This window comes from Penicillium waksmanii (assembly GCF_028829765.1).
Source record: "Penicillium waksmanii strain IBT 27052 chromosome Unknown utg000009l:1.0-4314994.0:1.0-4318279.0, whole genome shotgun sequence".
In the NCBI taxonomy this organism is placed as follows: domain Eukaryota; kingdom Fungi; phylum Ascomycota; class Eurotiomycetes; order Eurotiales; family Aspergillaceae; genus Penicillium; species Penicillium waksmanii.
In genome coordinates this window covers 1,993,690-2,011,343 of record NW_026643255.1, presented here as the reverse complement: position 1 = coordinate 2,011,343, position 17,654 = coordinate 1,993,690, and the positions used below count along the sequence as shown (strand labels likewise).

Sequence of the window (17,654 nt, the reverse complement as noted above, 5' to 3'; positions counted from 1 at the left end):
GATCTGTACCCTGGAAGCTGTATCCCGGTCCTGAGAACCCCGGACATTGGATGAAGTGGAGCCGGAGCGGGATATGAGCGGACATTAGCGTATGATTTGAGGAGCAGCGCGGTGTAGTGGAGATCTGCATGCGCCGGCATCTTCAAGTTCACTATGTATTATAACACACACAAAACAATAATTAAGCATTGGGTACCCGTGCGCCTTCCGTCCTAACCGAATATCCTGTAGATTTCGCAATTCCAAATTACTATGCAGCGTCATCGGATATCAACAGCGCATAACTACCGATATCAAGTGGAGCCAATTCTTACCATCGCCAGCACTCACAACTACGAGTAGTTCTGTGCGCAGTGTTTAATCGTTACAGCGGCGATCACAATATCGCAGTCACATGGAATTTACTTCTTCATGTTTGGAAAAGGCTACCGTTTTGGCTAAGCATCTTACTAGTGCGGTTAGCCATGAACTGGCCGCGCAGCCTCGTCAACAGAATACCTGCTTCGTACAACGTTCAGAGTACCAACGACGGATCGTCTACCAGGAAGACGACTACATAAAACGGAATAAGCTTCTAGTTCGTCAGAAAGTGCTAGTGCAGATTGTTCGACAACAAATCGAAGACAACGATGCCCGCTTTCCGGGACCCGCCTGGAAAAAGGGCGACTGAACGAGGAACGATCGGCGGGTTTATCATGGTGGGCTGAAAAGCCCCACGAGGAACCAGGCGCGGATTGAAACCTGATCCGGATAATTTTATGCTATTATGGGTCAGATCACATAAATTGGGCTCAGGTCCCCTTCCTAAAATTCTATCTATTAGACCTTTTCATCCAAGCCTGCGATCTGAATTTACAGAGTGTTTGATTTAGCACCACTCAGAGTCGATCGAAAATAAGACAATATGGGTGGAAAGACCAAACGGTTATTGTTGACATCGGTAGACGATGCCGCCGAGAAGGAACCTGATAGACGCTTTGCGGTGATTCCGAAAGGTTCAGAGTTGTCGGATGGATTCATGAATCTGACCATGAAGGAGTTGGCCAAAGCCGTGAATTGCATGGCCTGGTGGATTGAAAGTGTTATCGGGGAAGGGAAGCCTCGCGAGACGCTGGCTTATATGGCTAGCAATGATGTCCGCTACTGCATTTTTCTTCTCGCATGTCAAAAGACAGGCCATCAGGTAATGATATTACATCTGTCTCGCGTTTTGTCGCCAACATTGACAATGTAAACAGGCCTTCTTTCCGTCTACGAGAAACTCAGATGAGGCATTCAATTATCTTCTCAAAGTGACAGAATGCTCTAAGTTCTTCCTCAGCGAAGAAAGAAGCGCTCGAGTCTCCGAAATCCAAGCTGTCCATCCTGCTCTTGAAACCTTCAATATCCCCAGCTTGAAGACACTACTCTCCGAGAAAACTGAGACTCGCCATTATCCTTTCACAAAGGCCTATGCTGAAGTTGAGGACAACACAGCTTTCATCATCCACAGCTCAGGAACTACGGGTAAGCATACACCTTCTCATACCTCTCGAGAACGGAAAACTAATTACGCCCCTCTAGGGATGCCTAAACCAGTCTATCTCACGAACGGATTTCTGGCGACCTTGGACATGGTGGACCAGATAGCATGGCCTGAGGGGCGCGAATCGGCTTCATTTTGGCATATGTCCTCCCAGGAGCTGGTCTTGGCCACGACACCATTTTTCCACCTCATGGGCTTCCTTTCCTTTGCAATTTCTATCTATCATTCTGTTCCAGTATTGATCGGCCCCGACAAGCCACTCTCGATGGACTACCTCGTCGAACTCTTTGAAACGGAACGACCTACAGGCGCACTTTTACCTCCATCGGTTTTAGAGGACATGTGCTACTCTGACAAAGCGCTTGAAAGCCTGCGAGGGCTGAAGTCTGTTTACTTTGGAGGCGCACCACTAGCTCACGAAAGCGGCGAAAAGCTGCGCAAGTACACCAGAATCGTTCCCGTCATTGGAACCAGTGAAATAGGCTGGATATTGGCAGTAATTCCCGAAGACGAGAATGATTGGCCTTATTTCGAATGGAATCCGGCATATGGCATCGAGATGCAAGATAATGGAGATGAGGTCTACGAAATGGTCATCATGCGCCACAAGGGCCATCGCAATTTTCAGGGCGTCTTCCACACTTTCCCTGATCTTGATGTCTACCATACCAACGACCTTTACACACAACATCCAACGAAACCAAACCTGTGGAAATATAGTGGCCGAAAGGACGACGTTATCGTGTTGAGCAATGGTGAAAAGTTCAATCCTGTCTCCATGGAGCTCATTATTGGAACTCATCCGTTGGTATCAAGGGCTCTCGTCATTGGTCAGTCTAGATTCCAGGCCGGTTTATTGATAGAGCCCAATCCCACCGCACCGGAAATGGATTCAAAGCTTTTTATCGACAAAATCTGGCCGACTGTTCAAGCCGCAAATCAGACAATCGCGGCCCATGGAAGAGTCATGAAAGGCAACATTGGCTTTGCATCCAAGGCTAAGCCATTCAAGAAAACACCGAAAGGAACCACACAGAGACGCGCCGTGGTTCGAGACTACGAAAAAGAGATTGATCAAATATATGAAGCTGCTTTGGATGATGATCTCCAGGGCTGTCTCCCAGAGACCCTTGATACTGTCAGTGTCTCAGATTATGTTAGCCGCATCATCGGTCGTGTCCTCGAAAAACCCGATATCCCTTTCGACCAGGATCTGTATAGCCTCGGACTGGATTCTTTGATGACGATCCAGATTGCGAAGGCTTTGCAAAAGGGTATCCAGGAACGTCAGCCCAAAATAAAGAATGGGACAATCACCCCGCAAACACTTTATGCCAACCCCACAGTGAAGCAGCTGGTTGAAGTGATTATCAAAACCCTTGAAGGGAAGTCCGTTGATGTTATTCCAAGGAGTGAGAAGATTCAAAATCTAGTGGAGAAGTACACACATGATCTTCCCTCCGATCGGGTCATTCCCTCGGACCGCTCAGTTTCGCCTTCAATTTTGATATTGACTGGTTCCACCGGCTCGCTGGGTACCTATCTACTATATGACCTTCTAAACAAGCCAGCTATCTCCAAGATCTATTGTCTCAACCGATCGGACGCAGAGAGCCGTCAGAAGAAAAGCCTTGAAGAAAAGGGCCTATTGTTCGATGACGACGCGTGGAAAAATAAAGTTGAATTTCTCCAAGCATCCTTTGGAGAGCCAAGATTTGGCCTGGAGGAAGCTAAGTATCAAGAGATGCTTCAGTCAGTTGACACAATTATCCACAATGCTTGGAAAGTTGACTTCAACCACTCTGTCGAGTCCTTCGAAGAAACTCATATCAGAGGCATGCGCCGATTCGTGGACTTTAGCCTCGCAAGTCGATACAATGCTCACATTCATTTCGTTTCATCGATTAGCACGGTTGGTGGATGGAGCCCTCAAATGGGACCCTTAGTGCCAGAATTACCGATGAAAGATAGTTCTGTCGTTCTTGAACAGGGCTATGGCGAGTCAAAGCATATTTCGGAGAGGATTTGCTGGGAGGCATCCACAGAGAGTCATGTGCCGACAACAGTGTACCGCGTGGGGCAAATCGCTGGCCCGACTACGTCGAGTGGAGAATGGAATCCACATGAATGGCTTCCTACTATTATCTCGACGTCCAAAGCAATGGGGAAAATTCCCAATCAGATAGGATCAATGGCAGTGGATTGGGTGCCTGTGGTAAGCTTTTGTATTTGATTCACATTTGTGAAATGGCTTGCTAATAGATTACTAGGATACGCTCTCTTCGATTATGTCTGAAATTGTCCATTGCCGACACGCAAGCCCGTCAACTTCGGCGGTCTTCCATTTAACCAATGCTGAAACGACAGAGTGGTCGACACTGCTCCCTGTTATTCAACAGAAGTACGACGTGAAAGCAGTTGAATTTAAGGAATGGGTTGCGGACTTGGAAAGTATTCAAAACCCTACAAGCGCTGAAATTGCCGATAAGCCTGCTCTTAAATTACTCAGCTTCTACCGTGGTCTTGTTGATGAGGAGCATGGTACTATGTCAGTTCCGCTTGATGTAAAAGAGGCAAGACAGGCAAGTCGGACGATGGAAGCGCTGGGGCCGATTTCCGCCCCTCTGATGCAGAACTGGTTGGATCAGTGGCAATTCTAACAAAAGAAGAAATACACTTGAGATTATACACTAGAGATTCAATGCAATATGAATTATTGTAACAGGGCTAATTGTAACAGGACTAGAGAGCTCTTATACATCAATTCACCATGCCAGTTCTGGCTTGTTCATACAACTTGCTGCTTCGATCTGTGAGCAGAAACTCTCTTCTTCAAGTAGCTTTTCAGAAGCAGAGCTAGGCAGCTTGGGGAGAGCTGGCCAAATTTCCTTTCCACCTTGCTGATCTTCCTTCTTCCTGTGCTCTATAAGTATTCTCTTCACGCTTTCTTGGAAATAAATAGGTCCCTAGGCAGCAGTAAGCATGTATCGAAACGGAGCGAAGGATGAAGGATTCAAACATACCTTTTCCTTGTTCGGGTGAAGCTCGCCATTGACAAAGACACCCGCACTCAAGTTTTGTTGGGCTCCAACACAAAGCTCTCTATCCTCGTCAAGGACCTGTCGGTAGAAAGCATTGATATCTTCGAACTCCTTGTCAGTCGCGTCTTTATGTCGGTATACTTCATTTTCAACCTTGCTTGTTGTTGCTGTGACAGGAATCATGCGTTGAATGTAGAAAATTTTATCACTGATTTGTCAGTACTTGTCCCAAATTCTTATCAACAGAATGAGAACATACGTGACGGTTACTGATGTCGTCGGGAAGAAATAGGTAATAGCCCGACGGAACTGGCTGTCGGCTTGTTCTTTGTTGAAGATATGATGTTCCATATATGCAGCATTTGGCTCCACCCTATATCTAGGAAGATCAGATACTCCATTGATAAGGGGATGAGAGGTGGCGCAATGGTAGCATTCATTGTAGTTCTCAATCAGCCCCTTCCAATTGGCATCGACGTCCATCTCCCAGTAGTGATCAAACGTATATTCCCCGGTAAAATCGAAATCTTGCATCCTCGGCTGCTGATCAATCTTCTGATATTCCTCATCCCACTTGACTTCAGGATCACCTGATTGAAGATTTACCCAAACAAATCCAGCTTTATCAACGTGGACATGTATGGGAAGGAGTTCTTGTTCCGTTTTGTCAAAATCGGGAACGGTCTCAAATCGAGGGGCCTTCGAAAGATTTCCTTTCAGGCCATATGACCAGCCATGGTATTTGCAGGTGAGAATCGAAGCTGATCCCGAGCGGGATTGCACAACTGGGAATGCGCGGTGTCGACAGATATTATGGAAGCCGTTAATGTTTCCGTCACGGTCTCGAATTAGGAAGAAGGATAGGTTCGCGATGGTGAAGGAAAGGTAGTCGCCGTTTGAGGCGAATCGAGAGGAGTGGGTGAGGAGTAACCAGCGTTTAGAGAAAATGGCTCGTCGCTCAAGCTGATACATAGCTTCGGAGCGGTACCATGATGCCGGAATACCTCGTGGGTGTTCTTTCTCGGTGGAGTTAGAAGACCGTCCGAATAGGCGCCACATTCTGGAGAAGATGAGATGACGATTCACTGTTTTTTGTTCTTGATATCTTACTAGTAGTTATCAGATCGCTCTGCGTAGGCCACTGCTGGACCTATATAACCGATAGCCCAAGCGGAAAATCCCATAGCGACAAAATACCAAGAATGGGGTCGCGCGATGAGCGGCCGAAGAACCCCGCTGGGCGGGGAAATTTCTCCAACTCGATAAGCATTATCTGTTTTAGATATCGCATCGAACCCGAGGTTATGGGCCCGAGGTATCAAGAATGGGGGCATTCGGTGATAGACTAAATATGGATTTGTATTTGCGCAGACTTGTAGCTAAGGCTGAGTACTCTCTAATGGCTACAGCATAATATCATTCAGTAAATTAGTCACAGCCTACTAGACTCCATAATCTCACTTCCACATGAGTTTCCCCAGCGTCGGTTTACCTGGTGATGAAAAGTTAGCCATAGCCCATTAAAAAAGAGAAGGAAACGTACATCAGCAATGTGATCATATCCAAGTAGTTTTGGAGCCAATCCTGGATCTCTCCAAGCCAAAGCTTCCCCTTCTGGAGTAGGCACCATCTGCATCTTGCGATCTCTTTCCTGTTGCACTGGCCCGTCATGGAGATGGTATAGATACTGCTGTACATTTCCTCTCTCGACAACCATCTTAGTACGCTGCTTTCTGCATTCCTGGAAAACAGAAAGGGCATGTTTCTTAGCCTCTGCAAATGAGGGCGAGTTCTTGGAGATTTCGGGATTGTCGGGGAGACGGGATAGACATTCGCCGAGAACTGCACCATCTTCAAAGGCCATACCAGCTCTACAGACAATGTCAGTAAATGGGGATCTGAAATCAGAAGCTATACATACCCTGAAGCTAAATACGGCAAGGTTGCATGGACAGCATCCCCGACCATAACCCAGGCTCCTGATGGATGAGTCCAATCAAAGTCCCCGAAGCGGATGCACAATCGCCATTTCTGCACTGACTGACATAATTTGAGAAGTTTTTGAATGCTGGATTTGTTAGGTTGGTATCAGAACAATGGGATAAAAAGCTTATTACCGTGGATCCCAGCCCTCAAATAAGGCACACATCTCTTCCACATTCCCTTCCATTGTGGACGCAAGTGAATCTTCGGGAATGTCATCTGGGACAAGAAGAACCATATTAAACAGATCCCCTCCTCTAAGAACGTAGTTGACTAGTTGAGTTAGCTGACAATTATAGTATCGAATAGGCAAATAGACATACCGGCGTGAGCATCCGGCCCCAGCCAATAATTCACTTGAGGCTCATTCACGAATGGCGCCAGCTCAGGATCCTTGCGCATTTCTTCAGTTGATAAAAGTAGACGATATGCGAGATCCCCTGTCTTGACTGGTGGATCACTGCGACCCAGCAAGCCCTCGGTCAATTTTCCGAACACCCCGTCAGCTCCGATAACGAGATCGCCTTCCCATTCCCTTCCATCTGCAGCAAAGGCCTTCGCTGTTGTTCCATTTGTACATACACGCACATCATCAATCCGAGCATTGCAGATCACGCGCACTCCTAGCTCAAAAGCCCTTTCGACCAGGCACCGTTGGAGATCAGCGCGGTGGAAATCTCGATACCAAGTGCCAGGGTATCGTTTTTCGGAATCGTGGAAATCAAGGTGAGAGATCTTGTTTCCTTTCCAACCGATAAAGTTGCACACACTTGGGTTTGTCATGTGGGGTGTCAACTTCTTCTCAAGGCCCCAGTGTTGCAAGACGCGGGAGCTGTTTGGCAGGACCTGGATACCGGCACCCACTTCCTTTATCTCAGGAGCCGCTTCGAGGATGCTGACTTGATGACCGGCAAGAGCACAGCTGATTGCACTCCCAAGGCCGGCGAGGCCTGCGCCAATCACCAGTATATCTAGCTGGCAAGACTTGTTGCGAGTCTGCTGCTGCTTGATGTGGATGCGAGGTGCCATTTCGAATAAACGCAGACAAATTAATTTCGTAATTGTGTGTATCAATTTTATGATGCCAGTGGATAAGTCAATGGCATTCGGGGTATTTATCATGGCTTCGCTCTGTGCGAGGATTGACATCTCCAAAGATGGGGGTTACCCCCTCCTCCACCTACGTTGAAAATGCCGAATCCCGGTATCTTTAAACTGGCTATATTTGGGGCTTGAGAATCTCGAGGGGGTGTGAATGTAATGAGATTTTGAAAACCACTACACCCAATTCCTTTCGAACTTTACAATCATGTCCAAAGTAGGCGGTCCTTTTCTCATCTCTTGACCGGGCTAATCCATCAGTTCTCTCTCCAAGGTCGAACTGCACTAGTGACGGGAGGCGCTCGGGGATGCGGTTTAGCATTTGCGCGTGGTCTGGCGGAAGCAGGGGCAAACATAGCTATCTTTGATGTAGTTGATCCGGAGCCAGATTTCTATACGATCGAGAAAAGTCAGGGAGTCCGAACGGCATATTATAAGTAAGTGGTCTATCGTAATTTAGCGATCGGATTTTGACTTGGACAGAGTGGATGTTTCATCGGAGGAGTCTCTACAAAGCGGATTCTCTCAGTTCCAAAAGGATTTCGACAATGCGCTTGATATTTGTGTCCCATGTGCTGGGATAAACCGACACCTCCCTTTCCTCGAGTTTACCTACAAAGACCACAGCGATCTGCTTGCGATCAATGTACTCGGTCTTTATTTCACTGCCCAGCTAGCAGCAAAGCAAATGATCGCAAATGGTACCCAGCACGGAAGTATTGTTTTGGTTGCTAGTATGGCCAGTCATGTCGCAGTGCGAAGTCAGCTATGTAGCGCATACTGTGGCTCAAAAGGCGCGGTTCGATCGATGTGCCCTGCAATCGCGAAGGAGATGGCCGAATATGTGAGCATCTGGAGAAACATCGCAATCAATGAAAAAGGTTAACGATACACAGGGGATTCGAGTCAACTCTATCTCACCTGGATATGTCCGAACGGAGATGACCGCAGCAGTGAGTGTTACAGCCCCTTGGTCTGCAGAGGACAGCGCTAATTGTCAGTTCCCCCATCTTCTTGAAAGCTGGAAGTCGGAAGCCATGAACGGTCGAATTGCCGAGCCAGAGGACATAATGGGGGCTTGCGTCTTTCTAGCTAGTGATGCCAGTTCGTACATGACGGGGCAGGATGTGATCGTGGATGGGGGAGTGACCAAATGGTAGTTAGTGGAGATAAATCAAGGGTGGGGGTTGCTTCTCCGCACCACCAAGAATATCACTTTTTATAACGTGTTGCCTGTCGCTCTCGGTAAAAGAAAGACTATAGAGTATTCAATCACACATCGAAGTGCAAACAATGGCTCCCAGTGCAAACAACGAAGGGTACAGTGTTGGTGGCCATGACGCTACCACCACAGTTGTTGTGGTAGGGGCAGGTCCGTCAGGATTGATGCTTGCGTGAGCTATGTTCATAAAATGGTTGAAGTCGCTACTAACTCGGACTCAGGTGCAATCTGGCTCGCTACGGAATTGATGTTGTGATCCTTGACGATCGCCCCGACAAGACGTCAACTGGCAAGGCAGATGGCATGCAACCAAAGACCATTGAGACGTTCAAGCAGATGAGACTTGCGGAGCCTCTTCTCAAGAATGCAGCTCGGGTGCATGATATTTCCTTCTGGGTAAGTTCTTCCATTACTTCAACTATTGTTTATTCTAACAGCGTCCAGCAATCGACAGCAGACAAGGAACTCCATCGAACCGGTCGTCAAACCCACTACCCTGAACACCTCGTTGGCGCATCCGATCCCTATATCCTCCTCGCACACCAAGGAATGGTCGAAGAAGTGCTCATTGACGATATGGAATCGAGGGGTCTCTTTGTGACTCGGAATAGCCGGTTTACAACCTGCTCTCGTATCCCAGGGACGATGCAATTGGATGTTTCATATGAAGACATGTCAACAAATACAATCAAAACAATCCGAACAGATTATTTGGTTGGATGTGATGGCGCAAGGTCGAAAGTTAGAGACTTCATACCGGATGCAGAGCTCGAGGGGGAAATCACAAACGCGTCTTGGGGTGTTCTGGATGGTGAGTTTGACTGGAAAACACAAACTATGGAACAAAAATCCTAATGGACAGCAGGGGTCATCGATACCGACTTTCCTGATCTATGGAGCAAGGTGGCGGTGCGATCGCATGCCGCCGGAACAATCCTTTGGATTCCACGTGAGCGCAACATGACTCGACTGTATGTTGAATTGAGCGCGACGGATGGCGAACGTGTGGATCGAGCCAAAGCAACACCCGAATATGTTATCAACAAAGCGCGGGAGGCCATGCATCCATATCGTCTCGAGTGGAAGTCTCGAGAATGGTTTGGGAATTACGTGGTAGGCCAGCGCGTGGCAAAACATTTTATGGATTCAGATGCGAGAATTTTCATTGCTGGAGATGTATGTATTTACCTCCTCATTTCGAATTATGAGTACTAATAATTCATAGGCTGGGCACTGTCACTCGGCACTTGCAGCACAAGGAGCCAATACCAGTATGCATGACAGTTTCAACCTCGCGTGGAAGCTCAATCTTGTTATTCGTGGACTCTCCAAGCCATCACTTTTATCCACATACGAGGAGGAACGTCGGAAGATTGCCAATGATCTCATCAACTTCGATGTTGAGCATTGCAAAGCATTCTCACAAGGTGAAGCAGCTCTTTCAAAAAACTTCACTGAAAACATCCGATTCATCTCAGGTGTTGGTGCTGAATACCAGGGCGGCATACTCAGCCACGGGAAGAACATCACCTCAGCTAAACTCCAAGCTGGAAAGCTCCAGATGCCAGCAAAGGTGACGCGGTACATTGATGCCAATCCTGTGGATATCCAACTAGACATTCCACTACTGAGCCAGTTTCGCATCTACCTCTTCGTTCCGGATGTTCCCAGATCCTTGGAATTCTTGCACGTACTGGGCAATGAGTTGTTTAATTCATCCCTGAGAAATATTTCAGAGAAAGCAAATCAGTCGTATGGGAAACAGGTCCGGGGATACGCCCCATCAGACGAGTTTGTCCAGCCCCAGAGATATACAGCCGTGTCAACTGCATTTACATATGCGATGGTCACTCAGTCTGCTAAATCTGAGTTTGAAATTGCGGATTTGCCCCAAATACTACAAGATAGCAGATGGACGCTATACCTTGACGATGAAGACCCCATCGGTTGCACTAAAAAATGGTTTGGAGATTTGAGCCGGCAGACAGTTGGGGTTACAATTGTGCGACCAGACGGATACATCGGGGGGGGATTGAGACATGGGACTTAGCTGCGGGCGTAGGGGCTGGCAAATGGCTGGAGGAATATTTCACATTCATGTCGTAGTTTTTTGGTCTCTATAGCTATAGATTTACACGAATGAACTGGCAATTTCACTGTATGCTTTGAACCTATGATTTCTGAATTACTTCTTTAAAATCAAGTCATACCTGCTACATACTACCCGTTTGACGACAATGAATGTAAGTAATTTAATCACGGGAATGGGCATGTACCCTGCCCCTCGCTACATACAGCGGTCGGTCATTGTGCGAGGGTGGGGGGTGGACTGCCAGTACAAGGCCTGCAGCTGATTCTTAACTACAGTGGGGGTTAGGTACCGCGTTCCAAAAAGTAGACCCAAAGTGCAATCAAAATGAGCTCATCCCACCATTATCCCACTTTCGTGTTGGTCGATGAGGGGAGCTCCGTAACGTGAGCGGCTATTTAAGAGTTGGGCCAATGCTCGAAGAAACATGAGTAAATAACCCAAATAGCCGATTACATACACAATGGGCTCAGTTGACATCGTCGGACCTCTTTTCCAGCCTCTGCGCCTAGGCGCTCTGTCACTCAGTCATCGAGTGGTTCAGGCACCATGTACGCGTATGCGATCGACCAAAGAATCGGAGGGCGTCTTTGTCCCAAACGATCTCAACGTCGAATATTACTCTCAGCGTGCTTCGGCTGGAGGCTTTATGCTGACAGAGGCGACACCTATTAGCAGATATGTAAGTTCACTTACGTCCTCAAAGAAAATTCGTGCTGATCTTTTAGGCGGCTGGATATCCAGGAGTCCCCGGAATTTTCACTAAATCGCAGATCGCTGGCTGGAAGAAGGTTACCGACGCAGTACACGCAAAGGGTGCCTACATCTACTGTCAGCTATGGCATGTTGGTCGTGCAACCGTTCCTTCTTTCATCGATGGAAAGCAAGCTGTCAGTTCCAGCGATATACCGATCAGTGGAAATGGCTTGGATGGCACAGAGTACGCAGCTCTGCCACCGCGACCAATCTCCGTGGATGAGATCCAGGAGTTGGTTAAAGAATATGCTGCGGCGGCGAAGCGAGCCATTGAGGCCGGTTTTGACGGAGTTGAAGTTCACGGTTAGTAGTGAATTTTCCGAATTGACCAAGGGGAGGGAAGACACTAAATGCATAAAAACAGGGGCCAATGGATACCTCCTAGACCAATTCCTCCATGACAACGTCAACAAGCGAACAGACGACTACGGCGGCTCTATCGAGAAGCGATCTCGCATTGTTCTCGAGGTCCTCAAGTCAGTTGCTGGTGCTATTGGTGCCGATCGCACGGGAATCCGCTTGTCGCCTTATAATTATTTCCAAGATACAAAGGACTCCAACCCCAATGCTCATTGGCTTGCACTCTGCTCGCTGATCGCCAGTCTGCCGAATGAGTCCCGACCATCCTATGTGCACATGGTTGAACCTCGCTTCGATGAAGTCCTTGACGAGGAGGCAAAGATCGGATCCCTGGCGAGTGACAAGCCCTCATTGGATGTGTTCCGGCCGACTTTGAAGAAAGGGGGTATCGCATTCCTGGCGGCTGGAAACTTCAACGCCGAGAATTCTGGCCCTAAGCTTGTGACTGATGGTGCAGACGCAGTTGTGTTTGGTCGCTGGTTCATTGCCAATCCGGATCTACCGCGACGTCTCAAGGAGGGGCTGCCCCTGAATCCCTACGATAGAACAACCTTCTATGGGGCTGATCCGGCGGCAAAGGGATACACAGACTATTCTTTCTACAGTAAATAAGGGGAATTGAAGAGGACTCATCATAGTACACAATCATTAAAGGCTAGGATCTCATGGTTATCATGCATAATTATCTGTGTATTGTGCCATTTGACCATAGGACCAGTATGGCCAAACTGCAATTCAACAATCTAACAGGAAAAAAATGCAAAATCCAATTTCGGTTCATCAAGACAATCCAACTAAGACTTTCATAGCATCATGTACTACAGCCCACCGAACAGTAGCTAGTTGCTGGGCCATTGCCGATGCTAGGGGCTTGGGGTCATACTTTCCGGACAAAGCTGTTAGCTCAGTAGCACTTGGGCAGTTCGTCATCATCACAATCAGAGACGAGAGGTCTGTGTGAATTCGGCTCTCCGACGAAGAAATATCCATTCCGCGATGGAAGACCCAACAGGCCAGTGTAGCAAGATACAAACACCATGGGAAATGGAACGCATCTGTATGGTCCCAGTCATGTAGACTTAAAACTGCATCTTGTAGGAGAAATGATGCATGCCGTGCAGCGATAGACGCCGCGCTGGAATCTTCATGCAGCCACTGGAAGATCTTTCGCTGGGACCGTGACTGATCTGCTGGTGTAATATTCCTCCCTAGAATCTGTTTGGCGCCGGCGACAATTTGCAAGTCGAGAATTTCAACGTTCAACGCAAGACAAGAGGCATGATATAAAGCATGGGCAGCCATTTTCAAGCCAGTAAACCTCTGCGGATCTGCTGTTTGAGCTAGCTTCATACTTAAGCAATCTGCATCAAAGTCCACTTTCCATAAGTCGTAGGACCGGCTCATACGTGGGGTCCAGGCCCCAACCTTTTCGGGCGTTTCCGACCGGAGGGTTGTTTGATCACGACGTTTGAGATCAGCGGAAACTGACATTAATCCATGGAGGATGACCGTGCGGGCGAAAACATTCAAATCGCGGGGTCTGGAGACTGCGCTGGGAGTAATATATCCCTTGAGAACTGCTAGGAAAGGGCGATTTGTCTCACGAGAGGCCAAATGCGCCCATTCTTGAGCCGTTGTTGCTTCCCAAATAGCGGCACTGCATGGTAATGAAGACCGTATCTCGAATGCGGACATGCAGAGAGACTGAGAAAAGAGTACGGCGTGCTGCGTATCCCACATAAAGCAAAGCATTGCCAGGCGTTTCCGCTGCTCCTCAACCATTGCATATCGCCACGCATAGTCTAAATCATCCGATCGTGGTAAAGTTGGGGAGTCGTGAATATTGCAGCAGGTGCTTCGACGAATCAATTTGATCAACACGCAGTGGAATAGCTGAGCACGTTCTCTTTGCTTTGGCCCTGCTCTCATTTTTCCGAAGCAGTCGATAAGAAGCATTGTCTGCAGGACCCAGAGGTCTGGTTGCGGAGAAAAGTCTTGATGGCAAAGGAGTTGATTTCGCAGATTGTCATGGATTCCAACGGCTAGCTGATGAGCTTCTCGCGTACTGTATGTAGCACCCATGAACAATACAGCCGCGAGAAATACTGGATCAACAAGGTCGGGATTAAAAGTTGACTGATGCACAAGTGGATATGTCACATTGAAACGAGAAAAGAAAAAGTCACTGTAGCTCTGCAACGCAGGGAGAGAAAGTAGGTGCGAGTCAAGAGCCATTGGTTGACTATCAAGACCTATAGGGCGCGTCTGCTGCACCAGGGCAAGAACTCGTTGGCAAGCATTCTCCGATAGCTGTGGTAGCCGCGGAGAGGGATTTGGGCCTAAATACGATGAACCAGACATCCAGTCCATGCCAATAATTTCTGGGCTATCGGGGGAAATTGGGCGCTGTGGTGATGTCTGCGTCTTGTTCATCATAGAAGCAACCTCAAGCAATGCCGAGGGGCCATCATATTTGTCAATGACCTGACTATATTCAGTATCCATAGTGTCCGGGAATGGCCCAGCGTCAAACCCGAGTGGAAAGTCAAAATGATGAAATGCGTCGTCGAGAGAAGCGACATCAAATAACCAATTATAATTGTCCGTCGCAGCGAAGGGCAAGTTGAAGTCAGTTGCTAGGTATATTAGTAGAAACCAGATAAGAAACTACCATAGGAATAAATACCGGTGTCCATGCCGAAAAAGGAACCCATTTCGTTGAGCCCAATATTGAATGATCCATCCGCAGCGTCGAACTGCCCTGGAATCGGTTCCACATATGGCTCAAATGGCCTTCCGGGCATCATCGGGGCGAGGAAAGGATCCGAATCATCGATATCCAGGGAGGTTGGATCTGTACCTGAGCCCGGTGGTGATAGAGGTGCCTCATCCAGAAAAGGATCATCATCTTCTATCAGTCCCCGGTCGGAGGAACTTGTAGTAGAGATCGTAGAGCGTCCTACCGATCGCATTTCTCGCTGTGATGGTCGTACAATTATCGTTCCGTCCCCAGCCCTGCGAGTTCTTTTCCGAGTCTTCAATACCCCAAGTCCAGGCCCACCAGCTTCGGCGTCTCGTTTTGTGTGGCGCTCCATGTGTCGAGCTAGATTTGTCAATACCAAAAGTCTTCACGACATTCTCAGGTCAAGCATACCTAGAAGATCAGGGCGTTGGAAATGAACGGTGCAGCGCTCACATGTAAACCCATTGCGTGGTTGGTCATGATTAAGAGCATGGCGACGAAGATGTTCGGCGCGGGTGAAGCTTTTGCTACACCCGGGGTAGTCGCAAGCATGGTTCTTCATAATTAGTATACACAAGCGCTTCAACAAAAAAATTATACTCGAACCTTCAGATATTTGGGGAGCTTCGCAATAAATGCAGGGGCCGGAGTAAAGACCGACTTCACTGATAAGAATGCGGGGGAACGTATGTTAGGCGACCTCATGATTGGTGCTTCTTACAAGGATTCTGAACTTAGTGCATCCTGTTTATCGGGTCGTTGCAGCTCAAGCGACCAATAGTGATGATTCAATGATGAGACAAGATTGGGGTGCGGAGTGAAAGTTCAGCTATTACTAATGCCTAGAACCAGATACCAACTGGCATACCATTGTATGAACTGACTAAAGGAAATATCGCCATTCGGGGCTTTCTTCGCCTTCCTTGAACTGACTGGTGTTCAAATAGCCCTCCCTTAATCTTGATCCCTGCTCCCGATCTCGTCGTCGATTTTGAATGCGCATCCATAGGCCAAGCCCTATCACAAAAACGATACACACGGCATTACAACAGCAAGTGGCGACCAGAGTAGGAATGTACCTGCCATATAGTTAGCAACTATTTGCCTGAAAACAAAGTCGAAGGTCTCACTTTGGGGCATATTCAGTTCGAAAAGTGGCTGCGCTCAAAATACCCGCCAGGTTACCCAAGCCCACGAAGAACCCTGTATTAGCTGCGCGAGAGTTTTCGTGGACATTGTTGTTGTTGTGCCACGCATGAACCAAAGAGGATGGAATATATGCACCCGCTGCCATGAGGAAGCAAGCAAAATAAGCGACCCCTTTATTTTCCAGAACATCGATAGCAGCAAGCATGACCATTCCGACCAGGGACAAGGACAGAGAGAAGACAATATGGAACGTTCGTTCGCGAAAATAATCCGAAGATTTCGCAACACATAGTAAAACTACTGTACCGACAAGGTTAGGCGCTACAGTCCATAGGTTGGTCTTTATGACAGAGAATCCGAGGCGTTGAACGATCTAAACAGATTAGGGAAGCCGAGAACAGTTAAATAAGTGCGACTTACCAGTGGGAAGAAGTTCATCGCGGTAGCATAGGCAACTGGATATGTGAATGTAATAATGCACCAAATCGGAAATTTCCAATCATTCCAGGATCGAAAGCAATCTTTGAGATTAAATCCTGTGTCTACCTCTGACGAGGAGTCACGTAGTAGCCGAGCTCTCGCTGCCTCCTTTTCGCGGTCATTCAAGAACCAGGCAGTATGTGGCGAGTCTGGCAGGATGGCGAATCCCACGAGCCCAGTGAGCAAGGTCATTGCGCCCTCAATGATGAAAAGCCATTGCCAGCCGTGGACGGTAGGACTGTTGATTTGGAATACACCAAACGATATTAGACCACTAAATGCAGAGGCAAGTACGGCAAATGACTGTATGATAGCCAGACGAAATCCCATCTCCCCACGTGTATAGAATGTCGTCAAATAATACGTTGCTCCAGCAAAAAATCCCGCTTCAAACACGCCTAGGATGACTCTAATCGCGAGGAGAGACCCGAAGTCTTTAGCTGCACATTGACATAATGCAAGAATTCCCCATACCACGGACACTTTTCGAGTAACAATTAGTTTCGTTTCCGTGGAGTTGGATTATGGAATGGACCCACTGGTGGAAAGCGTCCATCGCCCAGAATATCGTTTGATTAATAAATTCCATGGTAGATTGAAAAGACCAAATGGAATATAGAATATCAGAATAATGAGAGAGTAATCGTTTCCTTTGAAGTTCAAGTCATCATCGATGCCGTCCGTTTTTGCATTTGCTAGATTGCTCTAATTTTGTAAGTATAGCATCACGGTTGAACAAGTGGCAACGTACCCGATCCATGCAATCAAAAAAGTACATCTGCCATACGTCAGTCTCTTACAGCAAAAATGGTAGAGCTGCATTACCAAGCACAACAACGGCAGAACCCAGAAATCCACTTTCTTACGATATGTTCTGTCGGCTTCAACGTCTGCATATACAGAGATTTGCCCTACTCCGGCTTCGTCGTCTGTTAGCTTACTCGCCAACGTCTGTTTCATTTCCGTGGACATTTTTCGGGGTAGAATACGATGTTTGTTGGACAGGGGCACAAAATGCACCCATCCGTGGACCGTTTGGATGCTTATAAAGCCCCCTTGCATGGACCTCGCAGTGTGTACAACCCGACTCTCACCCCCCATTCATGGATATCTACATACTTCAAAGATACGCTATTCTGTTTGAGACTGGTATTTCTCTAGAGCAATGGCCTCTTTTATTACAGACTAGATAACAACCCCTGTCG

At 47.6% G+C, this 17,654-nt stretch overlaps 8 protein-coding genes across 8 annotated transcripts; 5 read left to right on the top strand and 3 right to left on the bottom strand.

Annotated features, from left to right (window-relative positions):
- Positions 1-394: 394 nt before the first annotated feature.
- Positions 395-670, top strand: N7481_011129 (uncharacterized protein; the record flags this gene model as incomplete). Its single annotated transcript, XM_057270348.1, has 1 exon — positions 395-670. One exon carries the CDS (start codon positions 395-397, stop codon positions 668-670), a length of 276 nt encoding a protein of 91 aa, XP_057117522.1.
- A 234-nt stretch (positions 671-904) lies between these two features.
- N7481_011128 (putative NRPS-like enzyme) lies at positions 905-4,185 on the top strand (the record flags this gene model as incomplete). The annotated part of the gene is made up of 4 exons (XM_057270347.1): positions 905-1,183; positions 1,239-1,506; positions 1,564-3,740; positions 3,796-4,185. 4 exons carry the CDS (start codon positions 905-907, stop codon positions 4,183-4,185), a joined length of 3,114 nt encoding a protein of 1,037 aa, XP_057117521.1.
- Positions 4,186-4,782: 597 nt separating this feature from the next.
- Positions 4,783-5,625, bottom strand: N7481_011127 (ISP domain-containing protein; the record flags this gene model as incomplete). The annotated part of the gene is made up of 1 exon (XM_057270346.1): positions 4,783-5,625. One exon carries the CDS (start codon positions 5,623-5,625, stop codon positions 4,783-4,785), a length of 843 nt encoding a protein of 280 aa, XP_057117520.1.
- A 1,206-nt stretch (positions 5,626-6,831) lies between these two features.
- On the bottom strand, positions 6,832-7,578 carry N7481_011126 (FAD-dependent oxidoreductase; the record flags this gene model as incomplete). Its single annotated transcript, XM_057270345.1, has 1 exon — positions 6,832-7,578. The coding sequence occupies one exon, from the start codon at positions 7,576-7,578 to the stop codon at positions 6,832-6,834; it is 747 nt and encodes a 248-aa protein (XP_057117519.1).
- A 280-nt stretch (positions 7,579-7,858) lies between these two features.
- N7481_011125 (lung carbonyl reductase) lies at positions 7,859-8,810 on the top strand (the record flags this gene model as incomplete). Its single annotated transcript, XM_057270344.1, has 4 exons — positions 7,859-7,867; positions 7,912-8,087; positions 8,134-8,494; positions 8,547-8,810. 4 exons carry the CDS (start codon positions 7,859-7,861, stop codon positions 8,808-8,810), a joined length of 810 nt encoding a protein of 269 aa, XP_057117518.1.
- Positions 8,811-8,943: 133 nt separating this feature from the next.
- Positions 8,944-10,922, top strand: N7481_011124 (uncharacterized protein; the record flags this gene model as incomplete). Its single annotated transcript, XM_057270343.1, has 5 exons — positions 8,944-9,044; positions 9,094-9,268; positions 9,317-9,683; positions 9,738-10,048; positions 10,098-10,922. The coding sequence occupies 5 exons, from the start codon at positions 8,944-8,946 to the stop codon at positions 10,920-10,922; spliced, it is 1,779 nt and encodes a 592-aa protein (XP_057117517.1).
- Positions 10,923-11,424: 502 nt separating this feature from the next.
- Positions 11,425-12,689, top strand: N7481_011123 (alkene reductase; the record flags this gene model as incomplete). The annotated part of the gene is made up of 3 exons (XM_057270342.1): positions 11,425-11,643; positions 11,690-12,020; positions 12,082-12,689. The coding sequence occupies 3 exons, from the start codon at positions 11,425-11,427 to the stop codon at positions 12,687-12,689; spliced, it is 1,158 nt and encodes a 385-aa protein (XP_057117516.1).
- Positions 12,690-12,857: 168 nt separating this feature from the next.
- Positions 12,858-17,421, bottom strand: N7481_011122 (MFS transporter/fungal specific transcription factor domain-containing protein; the record flags this gene model as incomplete). Its single annotated transcript, XM_057270341.1, has 10 exons — positions 12,858-14,713; positions 14,764-15,055; positions 15,122-15,180; positions 15,232-15,347; positions 15,705-15,899; positions 15,951-16,342; positions 16,390-16,889; positions 16,989-17,154; positions 17,201-17,227; positions 17,275-17,421. 10 exons carry the CDS (start codon positions 17,419-17,421, stop codon positions 12,858-12,860), a joined length of 3,750 nt encoding a protein of 1,249 aa, XP_057117515.1.
- Positions 17,422-17,654: the final 233 nt, after the last annotated feature.